At 37.2% G+C, this 23219-nt stretch overlaps 3 protein-coding genes across 3 annotated transcripts in view; 1 reads left to right on the top strand and 2 right to left on the bottom strand.

Annotated features, from left to right (window-relative positions):
- Positions 1-5408, bottom strand: part of LOC121413866 (NACHT and WD repeat domain-containing protein 2-like) — a 31884-nt gene extending 26476 nt beyond the window's left edge. The window contains exons 1-4 of the mRNA XM_041606843.1: positions 5295-5408; positions 1625-2235; positions 1208-1401; positions 384-581 (exon numbers count right to left, since the gene is read on the bottom strand). Of these exons, the coding sequence (XP_041462777.1) occupies positions 384-581; positions 1208-1401; positions 1625-2136 (904 nt within the window). The 5' untranslated portion in view covers positions 2137-2235; positions 5295-5408. The remainder of the gene's footprint in view (positions 1-383; positions 582-1207; positions 1402-1624; positions 2236-5294) is intronic.
- A 4357-nt stretch (positions 5409-9765) lies between these two features.
- On the top strand, positions 9766-21190 carry LOC121413867 (prefoldin subunit 3-like). Its single transcript, XM_041606844.1, has 6 exons — positions 9766-9835; positions 14791-14915; positions 15291-15357; positions 15926-16024; positions 17377-17515; positions 18413-21190. Exons 1-6 carry the CDS (start codon positions 9773-9775, stop codon positions 18478-18480), a joined length of 561 nt encoding a protein of 186 aa, XP_041462778.1. The 5' UTR covers positions 9766-9772; the 3' UTR covers positions 18481-21190.
- A 1065-nt stretch (positions 21191-22255) lies between these two features.
- LOC121413868 (probable ATP-dependent RNA helicase DDX10) overlaps positions 22256-23219 on the bottom strand; it is a 36218-nt gene continuing 35254 nt past the window's right edge. The window contains exon 16 of the mRNA XM_041606845.1: positions 22256-22879. Coding sequence (XP_041462779.1) covers positions 22702-22879 — 178 coding nt within the window. The 3' untranslated portion in view covers positions 22256-22701. The remainder of the gene's footprint in view (positions 22880-23219) is intronic.

The following is a 23219-nucleotide window of genomic DNA, read 5'->3' on the forward strand; positions in this document are numbered from 1 at the left end:
TCATCATCATCATCATCATCATCATCATCATCTCATCATCATCATCATCATCTCATCTTCATCATCATCATCATCTCATCATCATCATCATCACCATCTCATCATCATCATCACATCTCATCATCACCATCATCATCATCTCATCTCATCATCATCATCATCATCTCATCATCATCATCATTATCATCATCATCTCGTCATCTCATCATCATCATCACATCTCATCATCATCATGATCATCATCATCATCATCATCATCTCATCTCATCTCATCACCATCATGATCATTATCATCATCATCATCACCTCACATCATCTCATCTCATATCATCATCATCATCTCATCATCATCATCATCATCATAGTCATCATCATCATATCACCTTCTGTAACTGACTGTATAACATCCTTGACGTATTCTGGATCCATGTCAGGAATGTACTTGACGGCACTGTAGATGCCTTGCTGAAGAACAGAAAACACCTTGTTCCACTGGTCTCGGTCGACCTGAGCTAGGGCTTCATCGAAGCTGTAGTAATTCTTGAGTTTTGAGTCAATCGGCTGCAAGACATACTCTGATTCTGTACAAAGTAAATAATTTTTGTTGTAAAATGTCAAGGTGTTTACACTTTGAGGGATTTATCACAGGGAAATTATAGCCTAATGTTAAGTGGGTTAAATGAACAAAGACATAAACAAGTGAATAAGTGACAAAAACTATAATATGTATAGGAAAATAAAAACTGAACAAAATTGAGAATATGACCCCCCAAAAAAGAGAATCTAACTTTTGTAGCAGTAAACAGAAAGATAGCAATACAAGACCTTTACAAATTGTGCACCTCAAAGACATATTATCCTATTTATTTATTGATAAAAGGAAATTAATTTTCATACACGGGTTGAATCAAAATTTTGGGATACCGCACACAGTGCATTCCTGTACAGTGCTCTGGTCTGTAAGAGATCTTTTCATGTCATACGATCGTAACTAAGCAAACATATAGAAGTACAATTTAAGAGGGTATTTGTAAACAGTATGAAAACAAAAAATGAGTGATAACTTCAAATTCTATGGACTTCTGTCAAATGGATAAACCTGAAAGACACTGAAAAGGTAACAAAAAGCAAGTATATAAAGTGCAAATAAAAATGCTATACAATAATGGAACATTATTGATCATGAAATTTTGAAATAATACCATACCTTTAAGTGCATTAGTATCCAGAATGTACCATTCCTTCATGAGAGCCACAGCTTCTAACGATTCACTAGTCTCTTCTTTCTCGAGGTAGGCTACCACCTTCTGGTATGTGGTCATTGTGAATTTGGGGGGTATGGGACGGTATCCATATTTGTTCCCAAGGATGGCAACAAAGTAAGGCCCAATAGAATTGTCTCTGTCGGATAAAAAGTGAGCAGATGGAACGAGAAAGAAGAAAAATGTTAAAACTGTGAAATAGTCTGATTTATAACAGAATGGGGCATTTCCACTTTTATCAGTCCCTCTCAAATAAAAGAAAAATGCTTTCAAATATGTAGAGATTTACATGAACCAGGATATGAAATTCCACAGGATCTCATTTCTTTCAATAAAAGGAAGCATTTAGAGTTGATCCTTACCTACACCGAGCTACTTCATTGTAGCATATATCAGCAGCCATGTGTCTGTTAGATGCTCCTTGCCTGATACCCCATCGGAAATCGACTACATTGAAGTCGATGCCAATCTGTCGACAGTAGTCCCTGATGTACGGGTAAGCATCCATAAGAAGTAAGTCCCTCTCTATCCTTGTGTCTGTGAAGGTTGAACTGATGAAGACCCAGACGGACCTCCCGCCAGAGTCCATCCCCGGTGGGGGCACCATCCCGCGGACCATGTCCCGGAACATCTGCGTGCTCTCCAGGTCCACCACGGCATCCTGCAGCTTGTCCTGCTCCTGGTCGAAGTCTGCCGCCGCGTTGTGGAGGATGCCGCGCCACGGCTCCCGCTCGCTACGCATGCTGCTCCACAGGCCATTGTTGAGAAGCTTGAAGCGGATGGTGGCCTTCAGGCCCATCCAGGCCTTGGATCTCTTAGGGTAGCCACCTTCTTGTCTGTTCTGAAGTGCTGGAATGGAGCCTGCAGTACCCATTCTTGAACACCTGATTCATGCTACGTTCCCCTAGTCTTGTCTGAGAAAGTCGTCTTTGCAATTTATATACAGACCATGGTGGTTTTCACTGACACTAACCTGCAATGTGAAGAACCGATAATGATTAAAATAAAGTTTGCATTTTTATTTTTCAAATTTTTACAAATATCAGCATACTCTTAAACTTTAACTTTTGTACAGAATGTGTCTTTCTAACACTATATGTACCCGCCATAAAACAAATGACTCGCCATTCAAGTCGAGCCCTCTCTGGATCTAACCCTATCTGAGTAACATTACATGATTACATAATTCTCGTCTTCTGTTTAATCCCCTTGGTCATGACTACATCAGGAGGACATGTATATCATCATAAGCTATACACAACTGGATGCTCCAATGAGCAGACTTTTAGTAATGATAAAACACAATAAAACACAACCTATCTTGGGGACCCCCTGGACAAAAAAGAGGAAAAAATCAATACTTCTGCAGGAGTTGCACCATAAATAGTATATCGTGTATGTAACCCTGTTGACACTGACAGTGACTGCAGCTGGTCAACACTGTTGGATTATTGCGATTTGCGTGCTGTCGCCAAGCGAAAGACAAGCCAGAAATGAAGATGGCGACGTAAACCATAACATTTTTCTCATTTTTTGAATGAATTCTTCTTTAAAAAACGAAATTGATATCTCAGAAATGTTGGAATTGGAAATGATCCACATGTACTAATACCGATGTAAACAACGCAAATACAATGGCGTTGACCCTTGAACCGCTTAAGTATTACAAACCGGTACTTCAGGTTAGCGATGCCGCTCTAAAGATTACTTATAGATAAAAATTATTATTTTACAAATAATAAAATATATTATTACGTGATTAGTAATACAGATGGATTCCTCTTGGAAATCCATCTTTTTTATTAAAAATTATGTAGGGCCTAATTGAATTAGGCCTACGTGATTTTTAATAAAAAAATGGATTTCCAAGGGGAATCCCATCTAGTCTTGAGGACGCAATGATGATGATTTTTTTAGATATGTCTTACATTTCTTCATCATTGACGTCTTGACACTCTCTCCATAGTGCCTTCAGCGAACGACCAAAACAAAGATGGATTTCCCCCCAAAGTCCATCTTTTTAAACCGAAATGACTAGAATTTTGTTAATTTTATTAATTCTTACACCTTCCTACGCCTAATGCGTAGGAAGGTTTTAAATATTACTTTAAAAAATGTAAAAAAATGAAGATTTCTTACCTAACTGATGCCGCGTAGACCTCTCGTTCCACATGTAAACAACGGAAATACAATAGCGTCGACCCTTGAACCGCTTATGTATGACGTATAGTGACGTATTGTATTACCGGACACTATCATATTTCCGGACGCGCATATAACTGCGTAGGAAATCAATTTCGTACCGTAAGACTTCCGCAGTTCAATATCACAGATCAATTCAAAGAACGAGATTGCAAAAACAAGGCGAAAATATAACTTTTACCTTATTTTTCTCTAAAAATGGCAGAAAATGCTTGAAATAACATATAACACAGTTTTGGCATTAACAGTTGATCCCAATTGATCTATTTTCTGATGGAAATACGGACCTGATTTGCCGAATTTCAATCTCGTACGCTCCATCGATTAAATCGTCGACGGCTAGTTCTCAATGTACCCGGTATACCCCGGCCGTGCGCGAGGTTTACCGTGATGGAGAGCCGTCATGATCGACAGCGCATCGATAGAACTTAGTCTTACGATATGAACGAGCATTAACACTTGGAAGTGCAATATCGAACGCGCAATTTAAAAAAAGGAAATTAGTTAGCAAACGCAAATTTATAACAAAGATCTGCTCAGAATCGTTGTAAGAAAGCAAACAAAAACTTAGAATTTACTCATGAGATGATTAATCCCGAAAAAATCACACCAATTCTTTCTTACATCATTATAATCAAGAATATTTTTACCCGTCCGGCGCGCGTCCGGAATTACAATATAATTTGTCACGCACGAAAATAATTGTTTTTCGCGAAGGGGTATGCGGCAAGTGCAGTGCAAAGAAAACGGTTGGAAAATATAAAATAATTTCATCATATTCATAATTTTCAGAATATTTGGAATAGCAAGTGATAATTTTTCTTGATTGTATTTCCTCTAGTTGTCATTTTTAAAGCACTGAAATGAAAGTGTCCGGCAATAGGATACACTGCCATACTTCCGGAAAGCAATGCCGTCTTAACGAACAATTTAGAGATAAAAAATCTTATTTAACAAATATTAAAATTTATTTTGTGATCATAAATAATTCATATCAATATATATAAATTATTTATGATCACGAAATAATTTTAATATTTGTTAAATAAGATTTTTTATCTCTAAATTGTTCGTTAAGACGGCATTGCTTTCCGGAAGTACGTCATACATAAGCGGTTCAAGGGTCGACGCTATTGTATTTCCGTTGTTTACATGTGGAACGAGAGGTCTACGCGGCATCAGTTAGGTAAGAAATCTTCATTTTTTTACATTTTTTAAAGTAATATTTAAAACCTTCCTACGCATTAGGCGTAGGAAGGTGTAAGAATTAATAAAATTAACAAAATTCTAGTCATTTCGGTTTAAAAAGATGGATTTTTTGGGGAAATCCATCTTTGTTTTGGTCGTTCGCTGAAGGCACTATGGAGAGAGTGTCAAGACGTCAATGATGAAGAAATGTAAGACATATCTAAAAAAATCATCATCATTGCGTCCTCAAGACTAATCCCATCTGTATTTACTTGCTTCTCTTAAAATTAAGGCTACGGTATATGGGAAGGAATTCAAGAGACAAGACTCCATGATGAAGAAGTATAGGCCCTATGTCTTTTTTTTTTTTTTAAAGACATCATCATCATGGAGTCCTCAGACTAGACGCTCCAGGCTATAGCTGGCGGGGCGAGGAAATTCGTAACGCCGATAGAGACGGCTTAATCTTGATTGGGCTACCGGTATGGTAACGGGTAACGGTACCGGTAGATCTATGGAAACAATGAAATGAAGACTGTTTCTCCCCGTCGGACGTCTGGTGACTCGGACGGAGTCGGAGAAAGATCAGATCCAGTCAAAAGCTTAAAAGTTAGAATTTTAATGAGAGTATGTTCAACTTACCAGACTTCGGTTAAATTCTCTTTATAATTGTGGTATACACCAAACAAAGAAAGATTGCTAATTATTTAATATTTGCCGAGCCTCAACAGACACCGTCTCCGATCCGGCCGTGGTACGATGTGTATATTTACCAGGCAACCCTAGGCTAGTAATTTCAGACATTGAAATATTCAAATTGTATTTTTAAGGACTTCCCCCATTCTTCAAATTCATTTCTGTATACTTCGCTTTCTTAGAGATATGATATACCTTTGATAATTTTCTTAATGACATTTCAATATCTCAATATCACTTTTAGGACACATAAAACTCACCTTTGAAAAGCTAAAAAATTAGGAAACGTTTGAAATAAGACTACGCAAAATATCGATTTGGAGAGACCATTAGATAATTAGTATACATCTCTATGTTAGATACATACTCAGTCAACACGATAAACCATCGAAAACTCTATAAGAAATACTGCGTTGATGAACTATATAAAAAAAATAACACAGGGGCCCCGCCACCGCGGGATCCCAAATATTTTTTTTCCCCAGCAAAGTCAATCGATTTAAGTTCTTTAAGAAAATCAGCTTTTCTTCTTCATTTGAAACCAATTAATGCAGATGAGCAAGATTTTGTAGAAAAATTGGTCTAAATTTATTGGCCTCGCGATTCGTGCTGAAGTTATTCAAAGAAATGCTGACATTTCACCAAAATCTGATGACAAATGAATTAAGTTATTGATTTTTTAAGGAGAACCCTTATATGCATATCGTCATGAACATTCATCATCATGACATAAGCATAGGCGGATCCAGGGGGGCCGAGGGGGCCGGGCCCCCCTATTGGCGGAGCAAAAAAAAAAGAAAAAAAAGGGAAAAAGAAAGGAAAAAAGAAAAGGAAGGGAAAAGAGAGGAGAAAAGAAGAAAGGCAAACATAAGAGGAGGAACATGATTGAATAAAATAACATGAGGGGAAGACTTTGAAAATAATTTTTTGAAAAATCTATTTGTTAGGATATAAAATTTTCGCTCGCGCTTCGCGCTCTTATTGTCTTTTAGGGGATTTGCATATCTTGCTCAATATGGAGCTTGAAATATCAAACTTTGAAGTCAATATACAAAACATAATTTCAGCTGGGATATTGAGCTTTCATTATTTTGTTTGATTTACAAATTGATTTTAAAAAAGTGCTCTGTAAAAATGTCTGTGTTATGGTCTGAATATTATCATTTTCTGCTTGCGCTGCGCGCTCGCAAAATTTGATTTGTCAGGTACCTATTATTTTCCTGTATTCCATAAAGTTCTCAAAAAGTTCCCTATTCAGGTCAGATTGTCAAAACGTATCAGCTAGCGCTGCACGCTAGCATTTTGATTAGTGAGTTATGTATATCCCAATATTAATTCTAAATCAAACTACTTTGATGACAGTTTATCAAAAATTTCGGCTCGCGATTTCCGCTCGCATTGATAGATATCGTGCATTTTATGCATAATTACAAAAGTGCTTTAAATGTCCAGTTTTCAGGCCATAATATTAACAGATTTCGCGCTCTCATGCTTAGGAAGAGAAATAGGAAGATAGTCATCATTTTCTTATGACATAATGCCCTTATAGAATGTCCCGGTCCTATGTAAAAACTCAAAGTAATAATAATAAAATACATCAGCTCTTTTTTAACTGTCATCCATCACGATTCACAATTTTCCCACAAATTGTTTGCAATACAGCGCTTAAATTGACCCTTTGTTAGATCGGAATATCATATGTTTTTAGCTCGCGCTTTGCGCTCGCTTTATTGATTTTCATGATAAGAAAGGTACTTAGAATACCCAAATTCTAGGTCGAAATCTAAAGCACACGTTAATTCAGATACGCAGATTGTTCTCTATTTAAATCATTATCCAGTTTCAGATCACAATATCAAAAAGTGTCTGCTCGCGGATAAATAACTTATCCTTTTCATGATTTACAAAACATGAATAGAGTGTCCAGAATTTTTCCGCTCGCGCTTCGTGCTCGCATCAATAAAGTTTAGTTTATATACTTAGAGTCCTTCCAAGATTACAAAAAGTGCTTAGCATTTCCATTATTCAGGTAAAAAAAGGTCAAAATTTTTCAGCTCGCGCTTCGCGCTCGCAATATTTGAATGTTGAAATATGTAACGTCTTCATGGCTAAATGCAAGCAGTCCATAACAGGTACAATTTCGAGCAGTTCAAAACGTATACAAAAATTTTCTGCTCGCGCTCTGCGCTCGCATTATTAATGTAATGAAGATCCCCACTTACTCATCCTTTTCATGATTTACAAAACTAATTGAATAGAGTGTCTTGTTCAGTAGGTCTAAATCTCGAATTTTTTTGCTCACGCTTCGTGCTTGCATGTTTAATTATATACCTATTCTGTTAAACAAAAAGTGCTAAGAATTTTCATTCCTTAGGTAAAAATGTCAAAACATTTCGGCTCACGCTTCGCGCTCGCATTATTTGATTTTTAAAAATGTGGAACGTCTTCATGGCTAATTGCAAGCAAGTATTTAACAGAACCTTTTCCATCACTTCATTTCTGCTCACTCTTTACGTTCGTAGTATTATTAACTTGCATAGGCCTACACATCTTTTTTTTTCAGGAAGACAAACATTTCCCAGAATGTTCAAAATTTTAGGAAATAGTACATAAGATTTCCAAAAAATTTAGCTCACGCTTCGCGCTCGCATTAGGGTTATTGTATTATACATTAATGTTTCATAAGAATAAAGCTAAAAAGTGACAATTAGGCTTCCCCTTCAAAGAAACAAAAAATCCCGGCAAAAATCATATTCGAGCGGCCGATCGGGGAAATATGGCTGAAAAAAAAATCCGCCCCCCCCCCCCTATTGGCGAAGGCTGGATCCGCCCCTGATAAGGTAATAGCCCCCTACGCTGTCATGTCCCCATTTACCTTTTCAATGTTATTACGTGAAATCGTCATATTATATACATTTTTCAGTTAGATGATATGTCTCCCTTAACACCTGAAGTTGAAGCGGCAATGACTCGGGCCCCTACCATATTGACGAGTGGATACCATATGCGTGACCCAAAAAATGTAAAAAAGATATCTTTTTCAAGCCATATGGCACGTTACGTACATAAAGTAATAAGGGTGTCAAAAACAGTAAAGAAGGGTATATTATTCAGTGACATGCAAATGAGACAGACCAGTATGTCCCTCACTCACTACTTCTTTAAGTTGTATTTTATTGTTTGAATTATACCTTGATTATTTTTTTTAATTTTCATGTAGATTTTCGTGAGGACCAACTTGACTGAACCACAGCGCCCCCCCTTAAGATCCGCCTCTGATCTATCATGGAAGGGGAACCTCGAAGGTGTTCATTACTTTATACATAATTCCGAGAATGCTCAGCTGAAGTTCTTGCTTGTATCGTTATAGATAATAATGAGTTTAGATGCATTTTTTATGTATCCTCTCGATTCTGATAGCTGTCCTTTGATCGGAATAACTAAAAAAGTTTTATAAATCACTTATATACTCAGAAGCCTGTTGCATAAAACTTTTTACCTGAGAAAACTGTGGTAAAAACTGAAAACTAAGAGTCTGATTTCCGCCATTGACTTTAGCACAGGGCAAAAACTCCGGTAAAAACAACCTGAGTTTTCTCAGGTAAAAAGTTTTATGCAACGGGCCCCATCAGGTCTGCTTTTTGTCATAATTTAATTGTCAGCTTACTAGGCCTACACCAACAACCTCTAGTATTAGGCCCAATAGCTAAAGGCCTCTATAAGAACGATCGAGGCTCGAAATGAAAACGGATCATGAATTTTTCCCTCCTATTTTTTAAGATCGGTAATTGCAGAAAAGGTGTCCCCAGTATTAGGCCTAAATGTTTATCATCAGAGCCACCCCTCCCTTTCTTGACAGAGATCTGCCTTATATTCTGTTTACAAGCCAGTCGCCTCGGGGGGGGGGGGGTTGATCGAACCCCCTTAGTCTCCAAAAGCAAGAAAATATGGGAGGAAACTTTTTGGGGACGATATCGGGGACGAAAATGGCCAACAACTTTGACTGATGGGCAGGGGCGGAAATCTCTCCCAAAGGGTAGGGGGACAAGGGGCTGGAAAATATGACAAGCAAAAAAAAAAAAAACGGTTATCACCCCCAAAATTTAAGGTCATTTTGACTAATAAGAAATTGACAAGCAAAAAACAAGGCTTATCATCATAAAAGTAAAGTCATCTCGTCCTCAAATACATGAATGATGTATTTCTTGCCATCATAAAAGACCACAAATAGTAGGGGGACATTTGATATTGCGTCCCCCTACTATTTTGAGTAGGGGAGACACGTCCCCCCTGTCCCCCTGGGATTTCCGCCCATGCTGATGGGTGATGGGATCCCCCCCCCCATTTTTTCTCCTTTTATTTTTTCCCCAAAAAAAGTTTTGCTGCCCGCCCTCTGCGCTCATTCTGATCTCTAATTTCTAAACATGGCTGGAGACAGTGAGAAAAACCTTGCAAAACCCGCTGGCATTCCTGAGGCTGTATTCGTTGTAAGTAATTTTAGAAAGTTATATGTAATTTATAGTGTCTTATTAAGCGTATAGATATTTTCTTAAGGCGGTTTAAGCGCTTGCTAATCGTGAATTAAATGGAGATCCAGAGTCTATCGCCCGGGTCTATCGCTTACAATACCGTAGGCGTAGGGCCTACATCTTCATTCCAGTTTCCACATTAAAACCCGTCTACGGTAGCCTAGATCTATGCTAAGTAATGCAGGGGCCCGTTTCTCAACACCTGGACAAGTTAGTCATATCTTTATCCACAAACCCACGGAGTTAGTTCCAATCTTACTTAACCTGTTTCACGAAAGGCTTCCTAACTAAAATACCTTGATATCAATACTATCGGTAATTGGGTAAAAAGAGCAGACGAGACGTAGCCTTAGGCTTTGTCACAAAATAGCATAATTTTCAAAAAGAAAAATTATGACAAAATTGCAAATATTGTGATGAATTGGGAATTACATCTTTTAAAAATAATAGCACAGGTAAATTTAGACAGCTGGCAGCCGTCTGTTTCGAGGAGTTTTTTAACATTTTTTTTTTTATTTCTCCTCGTACACAGACGGCTCGCTATCGTGCAGCCACCATTAGGGGACTTGCAATGCAAAATCCCCCCGTCGGGGCTTTTCAATTTTTGTCTTTAATGAATAAAAATTTCGAAAATTATAGTGACCAGAGTGCAAATTTATATTCCTTCTTGGCATCAATTGCCAAAAAACAGAGAAAAATGAAGTTAAAAGGAACAAAAACAGTGACTTACCTCGGCTGTCGCGCAAATTCACTTCCCTGTTTTATCTGATCTTAAGTACATAAACATATGGCCATTGAGTCCCCTGTACAGATCGCGCTAGAACTTCGGTCTCTGTATTTGGTGAGTGAAGCCAACGAAGTTCAGCTGAACAACCAACAAAACAGAGACCGAAGCTTTTGGTCTAAGGTAAATTATGCATCATACATACTTAGACCATGAAGTCTGGGGCATTCCATTGCTGAAAATTGAATTATGAATAATTTATTTCACGACTAAAATTATCACATGTGGTCGTTGAGATGGGTACCCCCGGGATATCCAATTTTAATAGTTTACGAAAGTAAACCATAACGGTTTTATTTGTAAAATTATAATTATACAATGTTTTACGATTCCAAACATCATCGAAATATAGTTTAACATTTTTTTTTTATAAATCTTTGATACCGATCTTACGATTTGACAAATTCTATGCATAAATTAGAGATTAGAATTTATCCAAATGTCAATAGGGTCTGAAAACAACAAATACAAGTCCAGTTATGGATGGCCTGACATGGTAGAATTTTTATCGATTAAATTATTTTACTATTTCAAAATGAATGGTTTTCTTCTTCTTCTTCTGTGTAGTCTGCTTCCTTCAATCCTGAAGATTCTTGCAGAACTTGGTGAGGTGTGTGTCACAAGGATAAAGTGCATGTGCCAAATATATACATGGTGCAAGTAAAAACAGGTATTGATCTAGCTGTTGTTGCCTTTCGTCAGTTTCAGACGAAAGGCTTCGGTTGATGGTGCTGTCGCAACATTTACTGGGAGAGTGTTCCACATCTTGATTGTTCTGGGGAAGAAGGAGCATTGATGTTGTTGGGTCCTTGATTGAGGCATCAGATATCCTTGAGTGTGAACAGCTCTTGTTTTGTGGCGTTGTACCAACAACAATGATCATCGAATGCATTATCCCACTTGTTTTGGGATTTAATTTCAACCTCTATGGTTGATTGCGTAAGATTATAATTTTCTAATTTCTCGGCACTTTTGCATGTCATAGTCTACCCACGTGATGCCATACGTCATTAAGAAAGAAGTTGTGACAGGTTCGGAGGTGTCATAAATATTTAGTGAAGTTATTGTACCCGATCTTGGTAAAGAGGGCTTCGTGAAACGGTTAGTGGACAAGTAGCTCACTATCTCCGATTTAGTCAAGAAGTTAGACTTATGACGGTGTTGAGAAACGGGCCCCTCGTATCGCCGTAAATGACAATTCGCCATGAGAAAGGGAGGACAAGCGGTCGGAAGTAGCCAGGAGGCTTCTAGAGAAAAAAAATCATTTATCCGGAGGGGCCACTTACATTGACGAGTGGATACCATGTGCGACCAAAAAAACACGTAAAAAGGCACTCATTTAATGAACAAGGTTATAATATAACCTTGTTCTCAGTTATATCTCCATGTGTGGCAAAATAAGGGTGGCAATGTTTGGCTTATTTTCTCTTTTTCTTTGGGGCAAATGCTTGATTTTTTACACTGACAGTTTCCATTACATCTATTATTCATACAACTTGGCTCTTATTTAAATTTGATTCTTTAAATAATTTTTTTCTTAATTAAAAAATGAAATATCCTTGCCATATTACTTTCCACCAATAGAGGGCGTACACAAATATATGCCCAAAATTCAAGTTTTTGAGCGCTCTGGTAAATGAAAAAATTATTCCCAATTACTAATGAAAAATAAATTGCAACTGTATGGAAATTAGTAATTTTGGTCACAAAAGTGATATTTTAATGATTTTTTAAAGTGTGTGCTCTGTACAACATTGGCATACCATAGTCCTACCTCTAGATTCCCCACAGGCAGGGTGGTAGCAGTGAACAAGTGTAAAAAGAATGTCTTTTTCATGATAGGGGCATAGGGCTATCACGTTACGTACGTGATAAGGGTGTCAAAAACACAAAAATAATGAAAAAAGGGTATCTATTTCGCTAGGAAAATTACGTGTTTAGGGTCGAATTTGCGGGGATGATAAAACAAAATTCAAATGTTTTATAAAGGATGTCCTTTTTGCCCCCAACACTTCGTGTTTAGAGTCCGATTTGCGCGAGGTGTAGTGGGGTCGTACTAAACCAAATAAGGTAAAGCCGACGACCGAAGGAACAATAAAACTTTCCTGTACTTGTTTAGGGGTTCATTTCAGGGAATAATTGCCAAGAGTATCGTTTGTTTCCAATACTTGTTAAAGGTACATGTAGGGTTTCACACGCCAATACTTGTTAAGGGGTGCATTTTCAGAATATGGAAATTACGTGTTTAGGGTGCTTTTCGAGACCCCATGGTCGCGCATGGTATCCACTTGTGAATGGAAGTGGCCCCCCGGGATCATTTACTAACGTAACTTACTCTCACACGAAGCCAGGGCTTCTATTATATACATGTGCGTGTAGGAAGCCAAAACCTGAAACTTTCGCCCCCGAGATTTCTACTTTCTCTCTAAAAGATCTAGAGTCTAGCCCTAAAATCATCAGTAGCCTAGATTCTAGGACTAGAGTCTAGCCTCTAGGCCCCCTACATGGGATACAACCACGATACGGACGCTTGCGTCGCGTAACGTGGGTGAAGAACAATAGAAAACAAGATGGCGGGGTAAACATCGGGCAAGTCTCTTCCTTCTTTTCATGATATTTTTGTCATTTTTTAATGAATTCTTGTCTAAAAATAAAATCCATAGTGATAGAAATGTCGGAAATGAAGTTGTATCCTATGTACATGATTTAGGGCTTGATGTTTTAGAGAGAAAGTAAAAATCTCGGGGGCGAAAGTTTCAGGTTTTGGCTTCCTACACGCACATGTATAGAATAGAAGCCCTGGCTTTGTGTGAGAGTAAGTTACGTTAGTAAATGATTTTTACTCTCTAGAAGCCTCCTGGCTAGTCGGAAGACGGTATGACTATGAAGTAGTGTGCAGCCGCGTCGGACTCTACTCGGAGCACTCATTCAATCAATGAACAAGGTTATGATATAACCTTGTTCATGTTGTTCTCAGTTACATCTCCATGTGTGGCTAGCCAGGAGGCTTCTAGAGAGGAAAAATCATTTACTAACGACGTACGTAAGGTTACTCTCAACGAAGCCAGGTCTTCCTTTCTATTCATTTGCGTGTAGTGTGTACCACCAAAAAACCTGAAACTTTTGCCCCCAAGAAAAAATTAGATATTTTGCATGTAAACAAGCCCAGGCCTAGCTGCAGGAGTGCAGGCTTGGAAATTGGAATTAGAAACTCATAACTCATTTCCTGTGCCTACGCTACAGATTTTAATATTTGTCTGAACTTGAGAAAAATATAAGCTTAGGATCATTCCTCATTTACAACATGTTTTTAAAAATCGGCAAGTGTTTTAAAAATTAAACTTTTGGAATTGCAAGAAGAATTTGTTGATGATGATGTGAGCAGCACAATCTTATTCTTGAGCTTGGCTTTTTTAAAAGTTGTATCGTATGGACATGGAAAGCAGTTGCACAATAGAGTACCGAGGCCATGATGGTGTCATGGCGGCCTGGTTCTAAACAAATGAACCCGGAATGAAAGCGTGTGTTTCTCATAGAATATGGCTGCAATCCGAATGATCGCTTGCACCCTATTTTTCATATGAGCCAGACGACCATCAGCTGCGACTCTGTTTAGAACCAGCCTGCCATGGCACCATGGCAACTGATGTCACACTTTGGTAGTCTATGTCAATGGGCTGATAACTTGCTCAGCGAGACAAACAAAACACTTTGGTTTCAGTTGTCTGGCTGGCAATCTGCCATTGCCAAATTATTGCACAATTGAAAATGCCCCCCCCCCCAAAAAAAAAGAGAGAACACGGCACAATGTTCCTGTGCCCTGATCTTTGGCTCATTGCTATTCAAGGCAATTAAGCCCGCATGGTTTTGAAAAATGGTCTGAAAAAACTTTGTTCATCCCACATTTTATAGTTCTGGAGCTATTGCAGAGGTCTCCAGAATTTAAAAATTTAGTAATTTCTTTGCTGTTACTTAGTCAACATGATCTGAAGAAAAATAGAGTTTGAAATTTGAGAAAGTAAAAAAATGAATGAGGCCCTAGAAAACAAATAAAAATAAGATGAAAATAAAAATCAAGATGTTGAGAAAATATGAATTGTTTTCTTCCATATTTCAATTTGATTTACAGGAAGATGTAGACAGTTTTATGCAGAAACCCCAGAATGAGTCTGCTGAGATTGTGTTGAAGAGATTAGAAGAACAGCATCAAAAGTATAAATTCATGGAAATGAATTTATTGCAGAAAAAGAGAAGGTGTGTTTGTCTCTTATTTTCTTTACATACAGTGGAATAATTAATAACCCCATGTTTTAGTTGTTGGCTTGTTGATGAATTTCTTTTTACCATAGATTTTTTTTTAATGGCTGCATATGTGAAATTTATGAATGACAAATAGATGTATGAAGCCACCTGAAATCACGTTAATAATTGAGAAAATAAGAACTGATTTCTGACACCCATTTTAAACTTCTTTATTCTGGATTGGTTGCATAAAAGTGAGTAAAAAGAAGCCATCTTGAGTGAATCTATACTTTCATTTTCAAGGAATATGATTGTGAATGATTGATTTTTATTAATTTGTTTATCTTGAATACAAATATTTTAATCATTTACTATCTCTTATCACAGATTAAAGGGCCAGATTCCTGATATTAGAACAACTTTAGACATTGTCAAACATTTACAAAGTAAACAGGTAAATATACCCTTCATTTTAGTTACCCTATAAAACAAATTACTTTGAAACAAAAAAAAACTCTTGTACAGGAGAGTCACCACCTTTGCACGTTAAGAACCCACTGCACTATTCGTATAAGAGTAGGGGGAAACCCCGGTGTAGTGGTCCACCTGCATTCCCCCAAATCAGTTATATCGGGAGGAGAGACCTGCGGGTCATAGTGATTCAGTTCGCTTTTCGCCTCCCAGGCACAGGTGACGCCAAACAAATAATAATAATACATTACATGATGTAGACATTATGCAGCTCTTTGATTTTTTACTTGTATAAAAAGAAATCCTTTTTTGAAAGATGAGCATGCATGATCAAAGTTATGTATTCGGTGTTTATCATCAAACTTGTTTTCAGTGTTTTTTTATGTAACTTATTTAAAGAATTTTCATTATTACTTTATTGTTACACGCTCTTTTCAAATTATATTACTTGTAACAGATTATTCTTTAATAATTCTGCAGTTGAGTGATGTAAATGTATTTCATATCTCAGTTATGCTGCTATGAAATTGTTACATTTCATTTTGTCCTAGGGTTCTGAAGATGAGTTAAAGACACAGTTTCTTTTATCAGACCAAGTGTATGCCAAGGCTACTATACTACCTACCAAGAAAGTTTGTCTGTGGCTAGGGGTAAGTCAGGGTTCACCACCAGTATCAGTTTCTAGTTCAACAGGGTGTTTTTTTCAAAGATTTTAGTTTCTACAAAAATCAAACTATATTTCCCACTTGCATAAACACATGCATCAGTGCATTGGTCAGATCGTGTTCAGTCGCAGTCGGGCTATTGTGGTCATTAATGAGGTTATGCGTTGAATACCGTGTGCGCAGACGTTTAAGCGCGATAAAACAGACCTAATTCATATCTTAACTCATTGTGAACTCTTTGAGGAATATGAATTTATTCATTTAAAGGGGAAGTTCACCCTGAAGAAAACTTTGTTGTAAAAATAGCAGAAAAAATAGTAAAAAATATTGGTGAAGGTTTCAGGAAAATCCGTTAAAAAGTAAGAAAGTTATTAGAGTTCAAAGTTTTGGATTTGTGACGTCATAGACGAGCAGCTGCCCCATGTGTTATGTGATATAAAATGCATGAATTTCAAATTTTGTATGGTTCCTGATGACTTAATTTTGTTTTCTATTCATGATCGGGTGTGAAATGATTTGTCTATTGATATACAAAAGGTAGAGTGAAAAACATTTTATATTTTCTGAGAAAATGACATTTATTTGATTTTTTACCATTCGCTATGTATCTGCTCGCATATGACGTCACAAATCAAATAATTGAAATTCTAATAACTTTTTAATTATTTGATGAATTTTTCTCAAACCTTCGGCAATATTTTTTATTATTTTTTCTGCTATTTTTACAATAAATTTTTTGTCAGGGTGAACTTCCCCTTTAAGAGCTTATGTTATTATGTGATATACAAACCAAGTAGTGAAGCTTTAGGATGAACTGAGAGGCCTGGTAGAAACGCCTGTAGCAACATCTTACTGTGCATCACCTCAGAGGGGAAGGCCCTCGACTCCAAATTTTTGCTTGTTGCTGCAGTGCAAAAAAAATGTCTCTACTCTAATAGCGAATGCTTCTTGGCAAGCCTTAGGGGGTTTCTGCAATGTGACAGGGAAAAAATGAGTGTTGTAACATTTTTGCTAAGGGGTTTTCGACTCTGATCAAATGATCTCCAATTTTTTGTAACTATGAATAGCAAGAATGACCCAAGTTTGACTACACTTGCCTTTGCAAATGTAGTCTCTTGCAATGGGGGCAGCACCTAACCAAAGAATAAGTGAACTTACTCTCCCAAAGAGCAACTTATATGCTGTCTTGGAGAGGTTTGTACGGTGTCAGGTGTTGCTGGTGCTCATGGTAATGTGGCAATCTTGTAGTGATTTTCTTGGGGTGCTCTTTACAGTGCAATGTACAGAAGAATCAAGTTGGAATAATTAATAATGTGTATGCCCCTCCTCTCCTTCAGGCTAATGTGATGCTGGAGTATGAACTGTCTGATGCCGAGGCTCTCCTCTCCAAGAACCTGAAAGCAGCAACAGAGAGCCAGACTCAGGTTGACAAGGACCTGGACTTTCTCAGGGACCAGTACACCACCACTGAAGTCAGTATCCTTTACCACAGCAGAGCCTTTTCAAGATTGGCCAACAGTTTTTCTATTTGGTTAGAACAGCCTATTCCACAGGTTGGTCCAAATCATGTAACGTGAGTAACCGACACATTCCAAAGGTTTGCCAGGAGCATAATAGAATTTCCCAAGTTTTGTTTTTATACAAAGGATAGTCAGACTGTGTACTTTGTTGTTATAAGGAGATGTTTAGTTCCTATCAATAATAACAGAGTTACAGCTCCAAGTATGAGTCAAGGTGTCTCCAAATGTAACGTGAGTAACCGTGGAATAGCCCCCTTTTTTTTTTGCATTAAAGGATGTAATAATAATAATGATAATAATAGCTGGATTTATATAGCGCTTTTTTTCTGAGGGATCAAAAGTGCTTGCTATTGTACCCTGGCTTTAGCTCGAGCTACCATCACCAGTGCTCAGTGCATGCAAGGAATTAATCCTGCCGGGTACCCATTCATCTCACCTGGGTTGAGTGCAACAAAGTGGATAAATTTTTTGCTGAAGGAAACTATGCCATGGCTAGGATTTGAAACCATGACCCTCTGTTTGAAGGGTGAGAGTCAGAACCACTAGACCACGACGTGCCCTTAATGTAAATGGGTAATGGCAGAAATCACCCAGCAAGGTGGATATGTGCTCAATATAAATACCCGAAAGTATTATGATTATTATTTTTTTTTGTTATACATGTATATTTTGACATTGTTGAAAAAAGCCATTCATGTAAAATTGTGCAGCCATCCTTTCGGTTGTAACTTGTATGTAGACAGTTTTCAGACTGTTTGACAAAACGTTGGTAGGTGATCACATAGGAAGGAATATTCTTATCCCAAGAAATCCTGTCTTTGCAAATTAGTTTTCCTTAACTCCACAAATTTAGACATGGCACGTGTCTTTAACTGGGATGTGAAACGGCGGCAGGCAGCAGCGGGGAAAGGATCGTCATAGCAAGAGGACTGAATCCGCATCAGCAATATTATTCCTTTCATCGCATGAGAGTAGCCGTTTTTTTTTTTAATAGAAGTGGATGTATCGTACAAGTTGCAGATTTGAATCAAATAAAAAGGACTGAAAGAACTAGTATATATGTATTTCATTGAAACAATGACTCACAAGAATTTCATGCATTGTCAGTCAACAGGAGGATTTAATTTGACCCTTTAATTATCGGTCTTCGTTATTTTTAATGGTATCCAACTGAAAGCAAGGATTAGTTCACCTATGACAAGTAGCCAAGTACAGGTATTATTTCTAGTAGACCATTTCATTAAATTTGTCGGCACAGAGAAGTTGCCAAAATAATTGTCCAACATCGGAGCTTTTCAGCCAATCAAGCAAAGGGAAGTTATCAGATCTGGGGCCCGTTGCAGAAAGGGTTGCGTTTATAAAACGCAAGCCAAAAAATCAATCGCAAGTCCCAAATGCGCGCTGTTGATTGGTTGAAAATCAATTTACGCATGAATTTTAGAGCTGCGATTGATTGCAACTCTTTCTGCAAAGGGACCCTGACAACTTGTCTGATGTCAAGTACCTCCCACTATGATTAAGTTGCTAGGTCCATCATATTTGTCTGACCCAGCAACTTGTCATTATGAAACTTTCATTGTCATTGGACAAAAATGATATTATAGGTATCTTGTATTCCAAGCACTTTAAACCTACACCACGCTGTGCAAATGACTGCAACTGAATTTAATTCTTAAAAATTCAATCGTATTTGGACAAGAACCAGAATGGTCAACCAGAGAGAGAGCAAGCCAAATCGTATACCGTTCCCAGGCCAGCTATGATCGGTGGCACTGCGATTCTCTGCCTTTTTGCCGTTGTCTAGAACCTGATAGGCTATATTGTAATGTGCAATCTCGATATACCTATTCATACAGTAATTTACAGTAAGTCGAACAAATTTACCTCGTGAATATTTAGAATCATCACATTTTTCTTTTTAAAATTCATTTGCAGTCAGTTCCATAGTGAGGTGGGCTTTACTAGGACTGGTGAAATTAAATATTAAATGGTTTATTCATATCTCATAGCAATCCTTTTGAATATTAGTCAAACACATTTCAAAAATTTCTTTGATATTGGTACCTTTGCTTCTTTTAGTTGGTGTACTACATCCAATAAAATAAAAGAATTTGTGGGGAGATTTGTTGTTGGCACTGATTAACTAAAACGCCATCTTAAAATGTATTTAATGATTCTACACGCTGTGAGGCAACAGTTTGTTACTTGCATTCTAATCTTGATGCTTCAAGCTAAAAAGCTAAATTCACATGAACCTCCCAACGTGTGATGAGTTAAAAAAAAATCAAAACATTTGTATGTTTTTGCTTCCTGTCTGTTCATGAGTGACTTTTTATATTTTCCTAGTGTGGGCAAAACTTGCCCAAATGATATTGTACAGATAAATTTTCTTTGTCCCTTGTATATCCAGAACAGTACTAGGGGTTCAAGAAGATAATCCCTTTTTAATAGCAACTGTATGTAGCAGTAAATTGCCACTTGGTCCACACCCACTGTATGTTTGGTCTCATCCAACACGCTGTAATCCTAGGTCATCTCTGTACGACTGGTTTGTCTACTAACCATTTGTTCTAATTGCCACCAAGTCCAATGTCTATTTTGTCTAATTGTCTCATATCTGGTCAGGCTATTCCCACTGTGTCGAATTTGTCAACTTGGCCATTCACCAATTAGTTTGCATTATGAGATTTTAAGTTGAAAAGTGTAAAAACGTAAGAAGACATACATGTATTGGGAAGTAGAATATCTGGGCCTAAGACTGAACGATAGACCAACCGGCAATTGGACCAAAGTGATAGTAGACCAAGTGGATTTAGTCATGATGGTGTATAGATGATCAGAAAATTGGACCATCTGCAAATATTATAAGTGAATACAAACTTGTGTAGTTTTTACCAAACATGACCACACACATGCAAGATTTAGTGTACATGTTGAAGATTCCAGCAGGATTTGCAATGGTTTATTTCCAATTGGTCGAATTACCAACTCGTCTACTATCATTTTGTCTATCATCAATTCGTCCACTATCCACATGGTCTAATTGCCATTTCATCTACTCATCATTTCGTCTAATAACTAGTTGGTCCAATAGCCATTAAGTCCATAAACCATTTGGATAAGTGGTAATTGGGTGAAATGAATGAAAAGAAAATGGGTATTAGACGAAATGGTCATCGACGAACTAGTGATTAGATGAAGTGATTAATGAACCAAATATCCTGGTTGTTAGAGGAAAGGTTTATGGACGGAATGGCATTAGACTAAATGAAGGTAGACCATGTGATGAGTGGACGAGTTGGCAATAGACGAATCTGCAGTTCACCTTTGCAATTTTGAATATCACATGGAAATCTGGATTTTCAAGATGTTACGAATCCAACCCCACTCTTCTTCTGCAATCAGGAAACAAACTCAAGTTACTTATTAAATTTATGTGTAGTTGTCGTTACTATTCACAGGCGATGACATCGAGTTTGGATGTTACTGCACCTCAAGCCCCTGCTGTATTAGCTACTTATTGACACACTTTGTATTGTCGAGCATTACATACATGTGTATGTTATTGCATTGTAAATTGTGTTATTTTTTCTTATGTTTGAATTAAATATGCAGTGTATTAATAACTAAATCAAATCTTGGTGTCCCTCTTTCTATTAATGCAAATTCTTGTATTTTTTTTTCCCACAACATGACTTATTTGACTGTGTAGTTATTTCTTATAGGAGCTATTCTCATGATTAATTTTAAACCAAGTTTAAACCAAGTCTAGGTTATCTCGATGCTGATTATCTTTGAAACTACTTTTTCTCTTATTTTTTTGTTACAGCAATGTAAAGTAGAATTTACCAAAAGCTTACACCAAACGTGTTTTCTTTGCATCCTTGTACAATTCAAACCACTCACATATATACCTTAAAAATATGTTATTGTCAATGAATGAGAAAGTTTGGAGTGGAAAATGAGTGAGGAGTGAATGAGGATTGAGTGAGTGACAATTTACAAAAAAAAAATAGCCCTGGATACATTTAAGTCCACCACTCTTGATTATCAGGTTTCTTTGGCTTTCCAGTTCATATATTATTGGGAGCAAACAATTCACTTAAATGCTTTTTCTATTCAACTTATATGAATGGCAAACAATAGGAACATGCACATCTCATCATTGGATAATATAAATATTTATTTCAACATACATTGTTAATACCCTTCCATTCATCATCTTCAAATAGATAAGTCAATGATTTGAAAGCGTTCGCCTCAGATTTCTTTTGCAAAAATGGTACAACAATGGAAAATGTCAAACATATTTTTCGACATTTCCTATAGCCTTGCCCATATTGTTTTGTGAAAGAAATTGCATATGAATGACCATGACTTGAAGAGCCATGACAATGCCTGTAAGATTGTAGACGAAATGTGTTTTGCATTTATGATGTTCATAACAATTCAGAATTTTAATCAAAGTCTGCATATTTCAATTTTCGCTGAGTAGATTAGAAACTGACCGAGCATCCAATTGGCTTTTCACATTCAAGTCATTCATAAAGTCATTGCTATTTTAGAAAAACACCTTGATGAAACACGCCTACCGTTTGGAGGTGTTCACCAGGGGCCCGTTTCATATAGGACTTGCAACTGTTGTAACTTTGCCATGCCATATGGCAACTACCATGGTAATAGGGCTCGGCAGCCAATCATAATCAAGGTTTCCATGGTAGTTGCCATAATGGCAAGGTTACAATAGATGCAAGTCCTTTATGAAACAGGCCCTAGATTAGAGGTGTGTTGCATGAAACTTACAATCATTTACGAAACATGTTTCCCCAAATTAATCACAAGACTTGTTACAGTTTTTACTGTTAATTTGCATTTGCTTGTAATACTTGTCAGCTTCTTACAACAGGAAAAAGAAATTGATGAGCTTCAAGTTTCAATTGATCCTGTAGATTTACTATTGATATTTGCAATGGATCATAAATATCAAATTATTTTGCGACATCCCCTGATATGAAATCACCCCTATGTATGGAAGGCCATTCGTCAGTCTTCCAACAAAAGTGAAATCATGATCAGCTGACTGTCGCATGTGATTCAAATATGTCGTCATGATTTAAATACAGTCAATATCTCCACTTGATCTCAGAATCTATTAACAGAGAGCATATGGAGTGCTAATTGTTCATCATCCTCTAATGATAATCCTGTATCCATGGCAACATCATCCTCTACATCCATCATCTTCCGTTTCTTTTTCTTCTTCTCGCTTTTCTCTTTGACTGTTTTCCTCTTGGTTGGGCTTGATGAGGATTTCGATTTCCTAGGACGAAGAAAAATTGACAAATTTAATAATGAAAGAACAGGACATGAAAGGGCCTTTAAAGTAGAAATATATTGAAAATCGTAAAACTGGAGAATCATATATCACAATAAAGGAGAAAATAAGGAGAACACGATGGTGTACATCATTTATCATGGAGACGGATGAAACTCAGTTAATTGATAGTTTAAAGTTCTCTCTCTCTGAATGCTTCAAACACGCAGAATTACGTCCGCGAAATTGGGGATTTTTTTATGACGTCACTGTCTGTACGAGAGGCGTGATTGGCTCTCCCACGTGAAGCTCCACTTGCATGCAAAACCTGTTGCAAGGGTACATT

The sequence above is a fragment of the Lytechinus variegatus genome, chromosome 4 (genome assembly GCF_018143015.1).
Source record: "Lytechinus variegatus isolate NC3 chromosome 4, Lvar_3.0, whole genome shotgun sequence".
Taxonomy (NCBI): domain Eukaryota; kingdom Metazoa; phylum Echinodermata; class Echinoidea; order Temnopleuroida; family Toxopneustidae; genus Lytechinus; species Lytechinus variegatus.

What these genes read in the sequence shown, in the direction of transcription:
- LOC121413867 (XM_041606844.1), top strand. Translation starts at nt 9,773, where the DNA reads ATGGCTGGAGACAGTGAGAAAAACCTTGCAAAACCCGCTGGCATTCCT. An exon ending in AAGTTTGTCTGTGGCTAGGG is followed by an intron (nt 16,025 to 17,376) that starts GTAAGTCAGGGT and finishes CCTCTCCTTCAG; the next exon opens with GCTAATGTGATGCTGGAGTA. An exon ending in GTACACCACCACTGAAGTCA is followed by an intron (nt 17,516 to 18,412) that starts GTATCCTTTACC and finishes CCACAAATTTAG; the next exon opens with ACATGGCACGTGTCTTTAAC.